The sequence below is a fragment of the Mus caroli genome, unplaced genomic scaffold, assembly GCF_978045245.1.
Source record: "Mus caroli unplaced genomic scaffold, Mus_caroli_1 scaffold_14, whole genome shotgun sequence".
Classification (NCBI taxonomy): Eukaryota; Metazoa; Chordata; class Mammalia; order Rodentia; family Muridae; genus Mus; species Mus caroli.
Window position 1 is genome coordinate 74,625,037 of NW_028227269.1, and position 17,666 is coordinate 74,642,702.

General features: G+C 45.9%; 1 protein-coding gene across 3 annotated transcripts in view; it reads right to left on the reverse strand.

The window, feature by feature from the left end:
- Positions 1 to 358: 358 nt before the first annotated feature.
- Positions 359 to 17,666, reverse strand: part of Esr2 (estrogen receptor 2) — a 43,464-nt gene continuing 26,156 nt past the window's right edge. For 2 of the 3 annotated variants that reach the window (XM_021179259.2, XM_021179258.2), the window contains 3 exons: positions 12,603 to 12,736; positions 1,972 to 2,152; positions 359 to 749 (listed from right to left, as the gene is read on the reverse strand). In XM_021179259.2, coding sequence (XP_021034918.1) covers positions 563 to 749; positions 1,972 to 2,152; positions 12,603 to 12,736 — 502 coding nt within the window. In that variant the 3' untranslated portion in view covers positions 359 to 562. The remainder of the gene's footprint in view (positions 750 to 1,971; positions 2,153 to 12,602; positions 12,737 to 17,666) is intronic. The other variant, XM_021179260.3, reaches the window with a different exon arrangement.

The window sequence follows — 17,666 nt, forward strand, 5'->3', positions numbered from 1 at the left end:
GCAGGAAGAAAGAGGATCTGGGAGGAGGAACAAGGTCACATCCAAGTTTGACCATTATCTTCTTGGTCTTTGATACAATAACCCATTACACATCATGAGTCCTCACAGGCCTGTGAGGTAGGAATGCGAAACGAGTTGATTGTCAATGGGGTTTTCAGTCCTACAATCAAGTGGTCTAGAAGACACCATTCAAAGGTCGATTTGATGACCACACTGTTCTACAATCCATTTCTTATAGACGGTGTCACATGTCACTTTCTTTTTCCTGTCTAAGGCCAATCCTTCCAAGTCAGACTTTGATCTTTTCATTCCAAAACTCTTAAGATGTTTTCCAAGTGGGCAAAGTACAACGAGAGCCTTCTAAGGTTATACAAGTTAGAACTCAGCATTCAGCAGTAAGTCCTGGTACAGGGGACACCACAAACCAATCACCCTGACTCCTGGGAAGCGCAACGTGGGTAAGGGGTACGTGACCAAGTCAGCCCTAAGGTGAAGCCCACGATGCTAGGATACATGACCCACTTCTGACCATCATTGTAATCATCTGCTTCCAGCCTGGCCGTCACTGTGACTGGAGGTTCTGGGAGCTCTCTTTGCTCTTACTGTCCTCTGTCGAGCAGCACTCAGACCCCGAGATTGAGGACTTGTACCCTCGAAGTGTGTGAGCATTCAGCATCTCCAGCAGCAGGTCGTACACTGGCACCACATTTTTGCACTTCATGCTGAGCAGATGTTCCATGCCTTTGTTACTATGGGGGGAAAAGGCACTGAGAATGCTTCCCTCCGGATAGCCAAGAGAAGGTTGAAATAGTCCCCAAGGCTCCTGCACAAAGCCAGCCCAACCTACCCTATCCTGCCCCACCCCTCACATTCCCTGTGCTTCCCCCACCCCATTGTTCTGCATCCAGTTCCCTCAGTAGTCTACATTCAAGAGCAAAAGTCACGTCATCTTCACCTCTGGCTCACCACCCCGCTGCACCTCACTCATAAGAAGCACAAAAGCCATAAAAACTACCGTTCTAAAGAATGTAACTGTAAGGCTTCTTCGCACTGGGAGACCTGAAGCGCCTGCCCCTTGACCAACTCAGCTGGAAATGTACCCGTCAAGACACTGAAAATGCTCGCCATTCTTGGCTTGACCTTAAAAGGGTCATGCGTACAGATTTGGGAGTTATGAATCAACTTCAGCAATCAGGTGAACTCACACATAGTAAGGATAGACTGATCCCTGTTTCTGCCAAAGGTCATGGGCCAAGGGCTCATTAACGAAGAAACAGGGAGAAATCTCTCTTCTTTCCTCCCCCTTGTTAAATGCCTGAATCGACCACTGTCCTTCCCCACAGCTCTTCCAGCTTCCTCCTCAGGGGAGTACTACCTTCCATCTTCATCCCCTCCGGGGTGACACCAGCCACTGGACGTCACTGTACCAACCAAAGCCATCTCACTACAACCTCGTCATCAGTGCACATGCTGTGCACTTCCTGAGCTGAACTGTGTTCCATCCACAGCCTTGCTTCCTCAATCTCTTAGGTCGCATCCTTGGTACCCTGATGCCATGGAAACCAAAGGACAGCTTGGTGCACATCCTCAGCTGAAGAACAACCAGGAGAGCCAGGCTTGGCATCCTTATAAAAATAACCTCAGGCCTTGGCCCTGGGTGGTCTAAGGAAGGTGGCCACTCATTTTAAAGAGACAAGTGCCCATTTGAGGACTCCATAAACAAATTCTAAAGACTAGCAGTTACATCCAGGTGGGTCCCACCAGCTGCCACAAAAATCCTATCAGGTGCCACGTGACACTCATTTCAACACCTACTATGTGTCCAGATTTGGTGCAGGTGCACACACTGATGGTGTGCCATTCCCATTCAAACATGCTACCATATCTATGCAAACTTGCCTACATTTCCCCAAAGCCCTAAGCACATGTTCTGTCCACACCCCTCTGGAGCAGCATCCCACGGGTTGGTACCTGATGTGCCTGACATGAGAAAGAAGCATCAGGAGGTTGGCCAGACGGACTGACTGCTGCTGGGAAGAGATACCACTCTTCGAAATCACCCAGACCAGGGCATCTGTCACTGCGTTCAATAGGTGTGTCAGCTTCCGGCTACTCTCTGCTTCCTGGCTTGCGGTAGCCAAGGGGTACATACCTAGACAAAGAAGGAGAGCCCCAAAGTCATTGCTCAGAGAAAAGCAAGCTGAGGTCATGTGCTTAACTGTTAAGCCTGCCTGGTTGACCAGAGCTACTCTAATTTGCACATGCACACGTGTGGTGCCAGCCGACAAGAATGAGGAACTACCTCCCCCCTAGGCTCTTCTCCCAAGAGCAAAACCTCATCATCAAGCTGTAAGGGAATCCTGGCTGGATACAGGGTAGATAAATGATCCCTCTGGGTGTCCACCAGGTCAGATCTGTGACCTTGCCAAAATAGTAGGCATGCCAACTAATTCTGTCTCTCTCTATGCAACAAATGGCTTCATGAAGATGTTCAGGTAAGATTAAGTTCACTGAGCACCAAGGACAGGTTGTCATCACAGCATTTAAGAAGCAAACTGAGAGCCAGTGCTATGAAACCCCTTGTCCCCTTCCTGCCATATGTTCCCTGTGCCTCAGTCAGATCGGGGGGGGGGGGGCCCAAGGTCACCTCTGACCAGTCCAAAGCATTTCTGGCTCCCTTCTGGGGCAGGAAGACTACCAATCACGAGTCAGGTCTTACCTATTTTCCTCCTGCTGAGTCTAGCTCTCAGGCCCTGAACCACTTCCCCAGCTTCTCCTGCTTCAATTCCAGGTTTGGCAAAGTTTACAAGAACGTTGCTCCTTAGGCTCCACTACCCTGTTCTGCTACGCCCCACCTGGGGTTTCTAAGATACAAATGACTACAAAGTAACCAAACAACAGCCCACGTGAACCTCATCCCTACCCCAGTTACTGCCGGGATTTTCCCTTTCCTAAAACAACTCTTCTTCCGGGCTTTTAACTCCTACATAAGAATGGACACCAATTCTGAAATGAACAAGGGCGCCGCAGAAGTGGCTGCCCTGAGAAAGAAGGACCGCTAGTGCCTGTTATCCACAGAACTGGATCAGCAGGATTTGCTTTCTGGTTCTATTGACATTTCAGTGCAATGAAAGCGACTGCATTTAACTCCTCTCAACTCAGTTACAGCAAGGGACACGCAGAGTCACAATGAATTCAAGTAGAGCGCTTCTCTGCGTCCCTGGAGAGCCTCCTGAGTGTCTTATAATACATATTTGAACGATCCACCTTTCACTTGGGAGACAGGGCCTAGAGGGCCAGAGTTCAGGGAGAGCCCAGATGCCTGTAAGCTGAAGTTCCTAGAAAGAAGCTAAACCTGTGCTGACAATTCTACAAGGCTGACTGGCTGATTGGATCTTCCTGATTGTCCAAAGACAGAATGTTGCAGATTCAGAACCAACGTTACCCTGAGCCCTCTCTAGCCCTCTAATTCCTGGCCCACTGCATCTGACCTACTGCCATTTTGACTATTAGGTACAACCCTTGGAGCATATTCTCCGAAGACCACTATTTCCCACCAACCCAGAAGCTGAGAGTGACATCAGGCAGCATCTGAGACCAATAGCATAACTTGCTGCGTTACTGCAATCTAATGTTCCCACCAATGTACTTGGTAAATACCCTGGCTTTATAACTTTTTGTTCTGTAAACTTCATGAAACTTCTTCCACATTGGAACATGCTGTTCTCAAAACCTGGGCCTGTGCTGTGGGGCCATTGCCACTCATACTGGGCTCAGTATAAACTAACTCTTCTCCCTTAGAAGTGAGAATGGTAATTTGAGAATGACAAGGTGCTCTCTCTTGAAACCAGGGGCTGAGCCTGCCAGTGGTAGCACGTCCCTTTCTTTAATCCCAGCACTTGGGAGGCAGAGACAGGTAGATCACTGAGTTTGAGGTTAGCCTGCTTTACAGAGTGAGTTCCAGAACAGCCAGGGATATATAGGGAAAGCCTGTGTTGAAAAATGGGAAGGAACCAGGCAGTGGTGAGGCATGCCTTTAATCCCAGCGCTTGGGAGGCAGAAGAGTTTGAGGCCAGCCTGGTCTACAGAGTGAGTTCCAGGACAGCCAGAGCTACACAGGGAAACCCTGTGTTGAAAAATGGGAAGGAGAGGAGAAAGGAAAGGAACCAAGGGCTGGCTAGGGATCTCAGGGCTCTGGGTTCTTACTTGCTGTGATAAAACACTGGCCAAACAACTCAGGAGATAAAGGGTTTACCTCACCTTACAGGTTACATTCTGTGGTCAAGGGAAGAACGGACAGAAGCCTGGAAGCAGGAGCTAAAGCAGAAGTCATGGAGAAGTGCTACTTATTAGCTTGCTCCCCATCAGCCTGCTTCCTTACAGCCCTCAGGACCACCTGCCTAGCGGTGGCACCGCCCACAGTGGGCTGGGCCTTCCCACATCAATCATTAATTCTAAAAAGTGTTGACAGCCTTGCCAACAGTTCTTCAGTTGAGGCTTCCTCTTCCCAGGTGACCCTAGTTTGTGTCAAGCTGACAAGGCTAATTCATATAACTTGAGAGGCGGAGGCAAGTGGATCTCCGTGAGTTCCAGGCCAGCCACTGCCACACGGGGAGACTCTGGGGTTGGAGATTGATGGTTGTGTGCTTGCTTGCCTAGTGTGCACGAGCCTCAGTAAATAAATAACACATTCCCAGAGCTGCTTCTCTGACCTCCTCCAAACCCTCAGACCCTCATCTCTACCTGCCCCTCCCCACAAGCCGCTCATTCACCCCTAAGCAGCCAAACTTCAGATCTCCTAGTGGCTCCATTTAATGACACCCCAGCTATTGAGGCAAAGCAGATCCCTAAGATGTCGTGTAGCCAGAGAGACCCACCCAGGTCTCTTTTTAATCTCTCTCTTTTTTAATGTGTTGGGGGTGGTACATAACACATATGTGGATATCAAAGGACAATTTGCAGCAGTCTCTCTTTTCTCCGAGTCCCAGTGATCAAAATCAGGCTGTCAGGCTTAGTGATGTAGGAACCTTTTCTTGCCCAGCCATCTTCACCGAGCCCACTCCCACTTAAATAGTGTCACATAGCCCAGAAAACTGTGACCTTCTGATGTGAACAAGGATGGCCTTGAACTTCTGATCTTCCTGCCTCCGTCTTTCTAGTGCTGTGATGTGGACTTGAGCCGGCGCACCCAGTTTATGCAGTGCTGGGGACTGAACCCAGGGTTTGGTGTGTGGTAGGCAGGCACTCCACCAGCTGAGCTACCCCACCCCCCACCCCCCAGGGCTGTCCTTGGTCAGTTCCCAGTCCCCGCTCTGGAATGCCACTAACTCCCCGCACAGCTGACACACTGAACAATCTCTATATTCTGCATAAGAAGTCTTCCTTCTTCTCCATCCTACTTTCCTATTTATACCCATTCCTCCCTTAGATCTCAGCCTGCTCATGAACTTCCTTCTGGAAGTTTCTTCTGAGTCCCAGCCTACATCTGGCTTGAGTTTTTTTCTCTTCCTTCTCCTTCCACACCCCCGCAGCCACCCGTCCACCCTAATCAAGACCAACACAGCACTCAAGGACACCGACCTGCCATTTGTCACCAAATCCCAATCACCCCCAACATCACCTAACACAGAGGGCATGTTTATGTACAGAATGAACTAGACCAGATTCTCACAGGTTCACATTTTTGTATATTCTTAGACTCTCGAATGATTATAACCAAAATGTTTGTGTCCATTGTGTAAGTACATACGGAGGAAAGCATTAATTTAAAAATGTAGAGACTTTCTAGCTGAGCATGATGGTGTACACCAGGGGAGGAGGAGACAGGTGGATCTCTGTGAGTTTGAAGCTAGCCTGGTGAGCGTAAGTTTTAAGATAGCTAAGGATACAAAGAGAGATATATTATGCTAATGAGATAAGTCAGTCACAAAAGACCACACTTTTTCAACAAAGGGTATGGCCCATGAGGTTGGCTTCAAATTCCTACATAGCTGAAGATGACCTCGACCTTTTGACCTTGCTGCTACTCCTTGATGCTAAGATTACAGACACACACCATCAAGACTTGAGCTACAGCCCTAACTTAGATCCTCTTTTTCAGTCTACTATTTGAATTCATCTCTAGAACAGATATAACCATAGAGACAAAACAGATTGGCAGTTACCATGGGGTGAGGGAAGGGTGAGCGCAGTGGTTAATTGTAATTATCAACTTAACAGGATGAAGAAATCTAGGGCATGGATGAGGCACACCTCTGGGCAGGGCTTCCCCAGAGAGGATTAACCAAGGAACCTAGCCCCGAGCGGTGAACTGGAGTCCCACCAGCTGAGCATCAGAATCTCCTGTCTGCTTCCTGGTCCATGGATGTGTAAGCCAGGAGCTTCCCACGGCTATGGCAGGAAGCTGGCCTCAAAGCCACTCTTTCCCATCATCTTCCTCCCTTAGACACTTCTCGTAGGGTACCAACCTGGCAGCATCAGTAAGAAAAGACACTGATGCCGTAGGGAGTGGGGAGCTGACAGCTGAGGAATACTGGATTTTCTGGGGAATTGGGGTGGGGTGGGGATTTAAGATGTTCTAAAATTGATTGTGGTAATAATACAGAGTGAACAGACTAACAATAACTGAATTGTATACTTTTGTTTTAGCACAAGATCTTGCCACATAGCCCAGGCTGGCCTAGAACTTCCTCTACACCTCAGCCTGGCCTCAAACTCATAGTTCTCCTGAGTACTAGGTTTACCTGTGCACACCGCCACACAGAGTTTGAATTACATACTTTAAATGGGTGGATTGTGGCATCCTCTTGTTAACAGAGTTGTTATTAAAATAGTCTTCAGTAGCAAAAATGCCCATTGCTATTGTATAACTTCCTTCAAAAACCATGGTTGTTAATCAGTTGCCACTTCTCTGTGAGCCAGCATCATCACCAAGGGTAGAAGGGTAGATCCTGGGCCTTCTACAAGCTTGGAGGCAGCACAGTCCCAGACAGAGCCTGGAGCCATTGTGATCGGTTAGCTTGGGAAAAGGAGGCACCACGTTTAAACGGGCACCTGCCATGTCGAGTTTTTATAAGGAGGAGTGTATACATGAAATGTCAAAAACTAGTTTAAAATTATCCCAGGATACCTGCTTTCCTGTACCTCCCTCCCTAGTCAGGAATACCACATCTATACATTGGACATCCGTACACTTGCTCACTGACATAGCACGTGGGTACACACTAATTGCTAAATGGCAGGCCTTCAACAGGGGCAAAGGACAAGAACGAAGCCCTATCAGTAAGATACACAGGAAGAAAAAACAAAAACAAAAGCCCAAACCTCCACCACCCCCTAAAAATTGAAACCCTGTGACTCGTTGTAAAAACAAACCTAAGTTACTTTTCATAAAACTGACGAGATCTAGTAAAGAGGGAAGGGGGGTGAGGGGGCTCTTGGCACAAAGCCCATATATATCACAGAATAAGTAACTCAAGGACACAACAGGCCCCTGCTCTTTCCAGGAAACAGCTGTGTATTCCTCTCTAGCCCATCTGGCATTCTGAAGCAAGACCGCCGAGACTCGCGGTATCCTACATGTTCAAAGACGAAGGAAGGTCCAAGCTTGGCTCAGCTGGGGAAGTAACTCAGAAAGTCTGGAGTGTTGTATTTAAAAATCCTATAATATTATCATATAATTTTTTTTCTGGCTTTGAAGAGTAAAGGGAAATGTGTGTGCTGCTGCTCTAAAGCAAAATTAGAGCGGGCCCCGGGTTTAATCTTATAATTGTTTCGGTGAATAAAATGTTTTGTTCTTTCAGAACCTTCAAATTGTTTCAATAGAGAGATTTGTTGCTAATGCATTTGTTTGTGGTTGTTTGTTTGCGACAACGGTTGTGTAATCCAGCCTGGCCTCTAACTTGCTCTGGAGCCAATGGGGACCTTGAACTCCGGCCCAACCTTCTGGCAGTTGTCTTCCAAGCGCTGGCAAGCGCCAGCAAGTGCCGCCGTGTCCAGCTCCCTGTCCCTACTTTAAACTGTGTAAAAAGACCAATGGTAATTATCTACAGGCTTATTCCACTCTGTCTCCTAGAGTTAGACCCTAGTTCTAAGTTCAGATTCCTAAGTGACAAAGTTGTCACCTTATTTGACACAGCTGTTAGCTCCAGTGCTCACGTGTTTTTTTTTTCTTTTTTTCTTTTCTTTTTTTTTTTTTTTGTGTGTGTGTGGGGGGGGTTGTTTGTTTGTTTGTTGAGACAGGGTTTCTTCGTGTAGCCCTGAACTCACCTAGTAGACCAGGCTGGCCTTGAACTCAGAGATCTGCCTACCTCTGCCTCATGAGTGCTGGGGTGAAAGATATGTGCCACCACAGCTTTTAATTTATGAAATATTAACATTCTAACAGAATGGGTTCTTTTTCTTTTTTCTTTTTAAAGATTTATTTATTTATTTTATATGTGATGAGTACACTGTCACTGTCTTCAGACACACGAGAAGAGGACATCAGATCCCATTTGAGATGGTTGTGAGCCACCATGTGGTTTCTGGGAATTGAACTCAGGACCTCTGGAAGAGCAGTCAGTGCTCTTAACCGCTGAGCCATCTCTCCAGCCCCTAACAGATTGTTAAGTGTACAGTGTCTTGTCTCTGCATTTCAAGAGGCTGAGCATTCCAGCTTTTCCTATACACATCCTACACAGATAGTAAAAGAGAAGCTGAGGCAGGGGGATCCCGAGCTTGAGGACAGCTTGAAGTACATAGCAAGTAAAAGAAAGAAAAATGGCTTTTCTCTTTCCTGCTGGCTTTAAGCAACTTGAAGATGACCCGTCCTTGCTGTGACTTTCCACACTCTTCTTGTGCAGGGGTCTCATTGGGCTTCCTGGAAACTGTGTTTGCAGTTTTCAGTAAGCCTAGAACGTTTTCACCTATGTTTCTTCACTAATTATCTTTGGTGTGATTTCTGAGTGAATGAAGTTGCCTCACTCGGTCTCTGGTCATTTCAAAAGTGCTGTTTGAGCACCTGCTAACTCACCTTCTGGGACAGTTTGCACATCTTGAAGTCTGGGGCCGATTCAGACTTTCTAGTCCTGCCCTGCCAGTTCACACTTTCTGTATGAAATGCAGCAAGTGTTTCAATGACTGTCTTCATTCTCTTTCATCCATTCTGTTGTGTCATCGTTCCAACAGAGTGGCTTTTCTCCTACTGGAGACCATATTTTCTTCTTCACACAATAATTTTCAATTAGTTATTTTGAGTATTATGAAATTTACCTTTGATATTTTGATAATCTAGTCTTGCTTCTACTTTTTATTTGATGGCCTGGAATCCTGGGCTAACCTTACCCTATTACTATGGCAACAGCTTTCTCAGTCCTTTATCCAACGTCCAGGTTATCACAAGGCTTTACAACAGAATGGTGAGAATGTAAGGCATTTCTCAGCATGTGTGAACTTCAGAGATCATTTCCAGTTTAGCGCTTAGGCAGAGCCTTAAAGAGCGCCACCTGCAGACCAGAGGTGCTGCGTGCAGCTCTTTCCTCTCAAGCAGTCCCCACGCACATCCTACCTGCCCTGGCGGTTCAGATTCCGTTTTAGTTTAGGAGACAAGCTAATGTCCACTAAGTTAGTCCTTGCTTTGGTTTTTGTTTTGTTTTCAAATTAATTGCTTCAAATAATCCAGAAAAAAAGCGGGGGTGTTCTTGCAAACCCTTCAGAGCTACCATAGTAGCCACTTCTTCCAACAGGAGCATTCTTCCATAAGAAACCAAAGCCCAATTTCCCACAACAATGTTGAATAGAATAAACTCACTATGACTGCCAAGTAAGCAATGAGGCATCTGTAAAAACTTTCAAAAATTCAGATTTACCTTAGATTTGAATGATTTTTCTGCCCCAAATGGCAATTTCATCCCAAGGCCTTCCTCGCCTTCTACAATGGCAGCTTTATTTGATGTTGTAGGAGGAAGGGCAGAGCTTCTGTCTTGCCCATCTACACAGGTGTAGATAATCTGGGCTTGCTTCTGTGTTTTATTTGGTAGCCTGGAGTCCTGGGCTAACCTTACCCCATTACTATGGCAACAGCTTTCTCAGTCCTCTATCCAAAGTCCAGGATATTACAAGGCTTCCCAACAGAATGGTGTTTTAACAACAAACGAATCGCCTTCCGGGAGTGCTTGGTTCTGAAAGGGTTCTAAGTTCCTCCTGGAAGAACAAGTCTGACATTTGGCGGCCTCCATGCATGAGCTGGGAATATACTTTGCAAGCAAATTCCCTTTATTTAATAAAGAGAAATGCAGATGGGAGCACACGCGGTGGGGAGTTGGGGGGTGGGCATCATCAACAGGCAGGTTAGAAATGCCTGACTGGTGCAAACCTTTAATCTCAGGACTCGGGGAGGTAGAGGCAGGGGGTTATCAAAGGCAGAGGGGATCTCTGAGTTCGAGTCCAGCCTGGTGTACAGAGTGAGTTCCAGGATGGATAGCCAGGGCTACACTGAGAAACCCTGTCTTGAAAAACCAAAAGAAAAAAGAAAACAAGATAAGAAAGTTCCTTCCTGACCTTAATCTTGATGGACATCACGTTCTCTCACTGCTTTGTAAAAGGTGAATAGCAACAGAACGGGGGGCAGGGGGTGAGGGTGGGGGTGTTAGGTCAGGGGGATGCCACGTTAGGCAGGTAAGATCAGGAGGTAACCCAACGAGAAAGCACCCAAAGATTGTCTTAAGGGTCTCTGGTCCTTGAGATTCCGTCTTCAGCGCTCCCCACCCTTCCACTTCGCAGCCTAACTCCCTGTCCACTCCAGAGCCCGCCAGTGTCTGACAGCGCCCTTTCTTCTCCCCAGAGCTACTCTACGGCTGTTCCCCTCCATTCCATGGGGAGATGACAGAATCTAAATGCAAGCACTTGGAAACTCTTACAGCCACAGACAGAGTAACTTAAAAATCTGTCAAATGTGCCAACATAAGCTAGGACTCGCATTTTGCACTTTCCATAGTAATTTTCCGTGATTATGCCAAATTGGGGCCAAGGGGATAGCTGAGAGTGTCAGCTCACTTACCACGCATGGGTGAAGCTCTGGGTTTGAACACGGGTTTCAAAAAATCATGATGCATTTAAAAGCCCCACATTTGTACATCTGTTGCTGTTCTCTAAATACAATATAACAACCCTCTACATAGCAAGCATATTGAGTTAGCTATTATAGGGAACCCGGGGGTGTATTGCCAGGTGTGGTGGCGCATGCCTTTAATCCCAGCACTTGGGAGGCAGAGACAGGCGAATTTCTGAGTTCGAGGCCAGCCTGGTCTACAGAGTGAATTCCAGGACAGCCAGGGGAACACAGAGAAACCCTGTCTCGAAAAATTAAAAAAAAAAAAAAAAGGAACCCAGGGGTGACATCAAGTATATGAGAAGCTACACGTGCGGTATAGGTGGATACAACTCCATTTTACAGAAGAAGATGATGGCATCCATTGATTTGGGTATTAAAATCAATAATCAGTGGATACTGGAGAGAAGGGGAGGGAGAGAGAGAAGGAATGGGGGGGCACCGTCACAACAAGGTCATGGTGGCCACCTTGAAGAGGGGTGTTCTTGTTGGTTGTTCTTATCTTCCTTGTATGGTTTTATTCTAAGTATTGTGCCCAGTCACCAGATATTGTTTATATTAGGAAAGCCGGGAAAGCCAAAACATCCACTTAGCTCAGTCCCCTGTCCTTAACACTCATCTCTGAAGCCAAGCCAACAACATCCCCTTGTTCCTGTCACACCAAGTCTGTTTGGGCTCATTTTATCTTAGGGACACCCTCGCCTCAGTCTCCTTCCCATTTTTGTCATCCCTCTTCCTTCCCATGGAAGTGGGTGTGGCCTTCACAGTACACTACTACACTCAGACACGCCCCTGAAGTTGCCTGTGACCACCTTTCTGTGTTCACCCAGGTCCCCAAACAGCCGTTGAAGTCTTCAGTTCTCTGAAGACTCGGGTATTTTTCCCTCCTGTTGTCTCTCCTGCATCTCTTGCCCCTCCATTCAGTAGATCTGTGCATCTCAGAACGGCGCCAGCAGCATGGTTTTTCACACCTTGCTTTCTGTCTCCTATGATACCATAAGCTATGTGACCGTAACCTAAGTGTTGTTACAGAACAAATGAATAGATGTGTGAAAGTAGAAGCTAAAGCATTAGATACAGGTGATGCGAGCTAATCATGTAAAATGAAGAAAGCCTAGATAGTGAATACTTAAAAGTTTGCTTGTCTTTAAACTCCCCCCCCCCTTCCATCCCACCCATGGTCTCTGCCCATGCGTGAGTGAGACCGTTTCTCTGTTGTAACCCTGGTTGTCCTGGAACTCACTCTGTAGACCAGGCTCTGGAACTCACAGAAATCTGTTTGCCTCTGCCTCCCAAGTGCTACAATTAAAGACCAACTCCACCACCTTCAGGTCAGTCTTTTCTTTCTCAGCAAATGGTCGGAAATCACTGCCAGGAGCGCATCCAGGGAATAATTTACACTCAAGTTAGCACAAGTTAACTACCGTCTAAACCCATGCAGAAGGGAGAGGTCAGAAGGGAGACCATCCTCTGCTTTTGGAACGAGACAGAAGGCGGCCGCGTGGCTACTCACTGGAGTTGAGGAGAATCATGGCCTTCACACACAGATATTCTTTGTGCTGCAGTTTTAACTCACGGAACCGTGCCGTCGTCGCCAGGAGCATGTCAAAGATTTCCAGAATCCCTTCTACGCACTTCCCCTCATCCCTGCAAGAGTTCATTTGGGAATTGAAGGAGCACGTAGCATTAGGCAGCCATCAAGAGCCTTCACCTCAAGTTCCATCCTGAACACCCTCTGACATACTGTAAGACCACTTAGCCCTAGGACGTCACTAGCACTATGCCCATAGAGAGAAACAAGGTACACTTAGGTGCAGGCTCAATGGTAGAGCACTTGCCTAGCATAAGGCTGTGGGTTAAATCCTCAGCACTGAAGGGGAAGAGGGATTCAAAACAGGGCATTTCGTAAAAAGTCTTAAACCATTTTTCAGGCAGACATGTGCAGTGGGGCTGTGTGGTTCCTTCCACCTCACTGTGTAAGGGTTTCTTGAAGAAATTGCCACTTCTACTGCTTCTATACAAACCATTGTGTCAAACAGACTCATGGGAAATGACTCCGAATATTACAAAGGGTGATCCCACACTCCCATTAGGAAATGCTGATGAGAGAGGCTGCCAGAACCAAGTATCTCAAGAAAACCAAACCTTCATATTGTCATACTGAAGTTAGAAACTGGTCTAGGAATTGAGAGGCATTTAAATAGCATTTGAAGAAGGCAAAAGTGCCACACAATTGAGAAATTACAGTCGGGGGTGGGTTAGTCACGAAAAGCAGACAGACATGGGGACAGGTGACAAGTTTCCTACTTTGACATGTCGACGTGGGTTTTTTGTTTGTTTATTTTTTGGTTGTTTTTGTTTTGTCTTGTTTGTTTTGTTGAGACAGGGTCTTGCTATGTAGCCTAGGTTGGCCTTCAACTTCTGGTTTTCCTACCTCTACCTCTGAAACACTGAAATTACAGATGTGTGCCATGCCATCCAGCCTGAAAGGTTTGTTTAAAAAAAAAAAAGAAACAAAAACAAAAACAGGTTTTAGACAAACCTTTTAAGTGTGCCTTATAGTAATGAACTGTTATATCTAACTCCAAAATAAATTATTATACATGAACCGGACAGAAAGCACCGGTTTCTACTCATGCCAGTAGGCACACATTAGTTGATCTCACTGCTCTCAAAAACTGCTCTATCATGGCAGAGTCCTGGAGGCCCTTGGCTAACAGATGATTTCACCACAAATCCACCCAGCTCCTAAAAACCTGCAGGACACGGTGACAGGCACCACAGTACCACAGCAGCAATGGGGGCCTGTGGGGTCTGCTCTATTCTTTTATGAGACTACAAAGAGAGGTTGAAGTAACAACTAAAAAAACGAATCAAGGAACCTGACGGCTCACTGTCTCCTCTCACCCAAACCAGATCACTTCTAGGGAGTGTGGGATTTCAGGAAAGAACCTTAGAAGAAGTCATATGACCTGACACCACCTGATACCACCAATCCTGCCTGTTAGGTGCCTACCTGTGACAGCAGCTCATCAGGATATTGCATTCCACAGCATTCAGGGGACACACACACACACAGAGCCGCTAGCATGCAACTGCTTACTTTGCCTAATCTGAAAATAGTGGCATCTTCCTGCAAGTGTGAAGTTAAATGACTCACAGGTTAAATCAACAACACATCTCAGAAAAGCAGAGCACTGGGCAGGGTGCCAAACTCTGTACAAACCCTGCTACACCATACACCCTATCTTCATACCTCCCCTAGCCCTCCTCCTCAGCACTCAGTTCCTGGAAGGATGGCAGAGCCCTAAACTCAGCAGGTGGAGAGGAAATGCCTGTGTACTGGATGGCACGATGCCTAGAGCCAAGTCATCACACTTCTCTGCCTGCTGAAGGATCCTTACTTGACAATGTCAGTGTTCAGCTTCCAGATGTTTGGTACCCAGAGAACCTGCTCTTAAAACATCACCAACGAGGAAACGAGGAGACACTAACTCTCCAACTGATGTTTTCACTTCGTTCTGCTTATTTCCCTTTTTTCAGACAGAGTCTAACTATATAGCCCAGACTAGCTTCTAATTTGTCTTTGCCTTCCCAGGACTAGCACAGATGTGCCCCACCATGCCCAAATGTGCACTGATGGTTAAATAATTTGACTCTTTACTCTCCTGGGAAAGTCAGACTCAAGTGGAACTATGCACTTGTGTCACACACACATTCACACACACACACACACACACACACACACACACACACACACACTTCCCAAAAGGATAAATCAGCTCAACTGAAACCAATCCTACTTTCCAGAAGCTGCCACTCATGCCAAAGAAACGCCCCTAAGTATCAGGATTAACACCCCTATTTCCTTACTGAAAACATTTCATTGTAAGAAAATTAATATTCCCAAACTGAGGTGTTCAGGTATTGGGGTGCACCTTACATAAAAAGCTTCAGTCTAAGCAATCAATTAATCCTAAAGAACCAGGCCTGGCTGTCTCCTTTCCAGCAGGTGGGCACAGGCACCCAGTTCACTTTATGCAGGATTCAAACATTTCCAATCACAGGCTATAGCAAGCAAATAGATTTTTAGACAATAAATGAGGGGCAGAGAGTACTCCTCCGGCGTGGCTCTTTGACCTCCTGCTTTGAGATGAGTTATGTAGAATGAAGTGAGGAGGGGCTTCTACGGGCTGAGGGATCCATGACATTCACTGGGGACTGAAACGGAGCTCTGAATAAGAAGTTAGGACAGGGTTAAGAGGTTGGAATTAAAGACAGAGACATGTGATTGGAACGTTAAAGAAGTAAGCTTTGAATTAGTGCCAAATAAGGATTAAATTAGGAATTGCATGTGGAAAAACTTCTTACTTGACTAGTTTTTCATTTAAAAAAAAATCCTGTTTGATATGACAACAAAACATTGAGAGGTTTGTCTCGGCTTTGGGCTTGCCTATCTTCTCCCTGCATCTCTGGCTGCTGGTTCCATGCCAATAGGTGTGGCCACTGAACAAGGGGTAAGGGGCCCATTTGTGGCTTAGCACATGGGAAAGGCTTCATAAATACTTAACTGATGGCAAAAATCTTGGTTAAAATGGTAAATTGAAATTTAGAAGTAAAAGCCTATGATCTTCAAGAACATTTAGATATCAATACTGAATGGGAATGCAGCCTGAAGGAGATTCAAAATCGCAGGAGTCCCAAGAGCCCTGTTCATAGCGGGTCCTAGCTAGCTCTAACGCCTCCTCAGCCCGGCAACTGCTCTGCACAGTCTCCTGTTGATGCTGGCACAAAAAGTCTCAGTGTACATTTTTTATTTAAATTGCAGTGTGTGTGTGTGTGTGTGTGTGTGTGTGTGTGTGTGTGTGTGAGAGAGAGAGAGAGAGAGAGAGAGAGAGAGAGAGAGAGAGAGAGAGAGCGAGTATGTTTGTGTGTGTGTTTGCATGCGCCTGTGTGTGAGTGTGGGCATGTAGAGTCAGTTCTCTCCTTTCACCAGGAGGGTCTTAGTGACTGATGACACTAAAGTCATCAGTCTTGATGAAAAGCCCCTCTACCCACTGGGCCATCTTGCCAGCCACATATGCACTTGGGAGCAAATAAAAGCTCAGGTCCTAATGTGAGGAGCTTCACATTAATCTGTTTCTAGTGGATGCCAAAAACAAAACAAAACAAAACAACAACAACAACAACCTACCTCATTACAAACAAGCCTAAATCAGCAGGTTTCCTCTCCTTCTCAGTACGTCCAAGGAGTTTGTTTGTTTGTTTGTTTGTTTTGTTTTGTTTTGTTTTCTGTAGACATCTCAGTAAGAACAAGTGGCTCAGGTGGAGGCTTAACTCTGTATCTGCTAAGTAAGCCCGAGGCTCTCAGTTTTGTACCCAGCACCAAAAGTAAAAACAAAACAATGACACAAAAACTAAAACAAGTGCTTGGTGCTTGTTTTTACGTGAAAGAGCAGGTGAAGAACCTCTCACAGAGGCTGTAAGACAGTTACTTTCCAAGTTCTGGGAAGTTACTTATTCACTTTGCAGGAAAATTTTCTGACATTTATAACAGGGCCTCTTTCCCCAACTTTGAATAAGCAATTTCTTCATATTAATTTAGCTATTACGTTAAAATGTGTTATGTATATATACGTGTGTGTATAGTATACATATATATGTGTATATATATGTATATATATAGTATATTTGAGATATTATCTCAGGTAGTTGAGGCTGGCCTCAAGCTCTCTATGTAGCTAAGGCTTACCTTGAACCCCTAACCTTTGCTTTCTAGAGGATGAAATTATAGGCATGTTTCACCACACCCAGCTTAAAAATAGATTGACTTATGTGAGATGCACTGAATTCTAGACTTGAAATTCTAGACTTCACAAAGGTAATGTGTTAAGAACAGTGTTAAGAACAGCTTAATTTTGTTTTGTTTTGTCATGCTGGAGATGAAATCCCAAAGCCTCGTGCACACTAGGCAAGCACCTAACCACTGAACTACACTTCTGGTCCTAACAGTAATATTTAAGAATACATTAGAGAGCTGGCTTTTAAGAACATCTCTTCCAAAGCCAGGCGTGGTGGCGCACGCCTTTAATCCCAGCACTTGGGAGGCAGAGGCAGGCGGAGTTCGAGGCCAGCCTGGTCTACAAAGTGAGTTCCAGGACAGCCAGGGCTACACAGAGAAACCCTGTCTCGAAAAAATAAAACAAAAATAAAACAAAATAAAAAAGAAAGAAAGAAGAAAAAAAAAAAAGAAAAAGAACATCTCTTCCAGAGGATCCAGGTTCAATCCCCAGCACTCTCACAGTAGCTCACAACCATTTATAACTCCAGTTCTAGGGAATCTGGTGCCCTCTTCTGGGCTCCATAGGCACCAGGTATGACATAGTACACAGAAGTACATGCAGGCAAAACATCTGTATATACACAATTTTTAATAATAATAATAATTTAAAAACTATCGGCAGAAACCACGCATATGCTGGTGAGATGGCCCCAGCTGTAAAGCTACCTGCACTACCCCTGACAAGCCTGTGTTTGCCACCAAACTCACAGGGTAGGAGAGAACCAAATCTCTCAG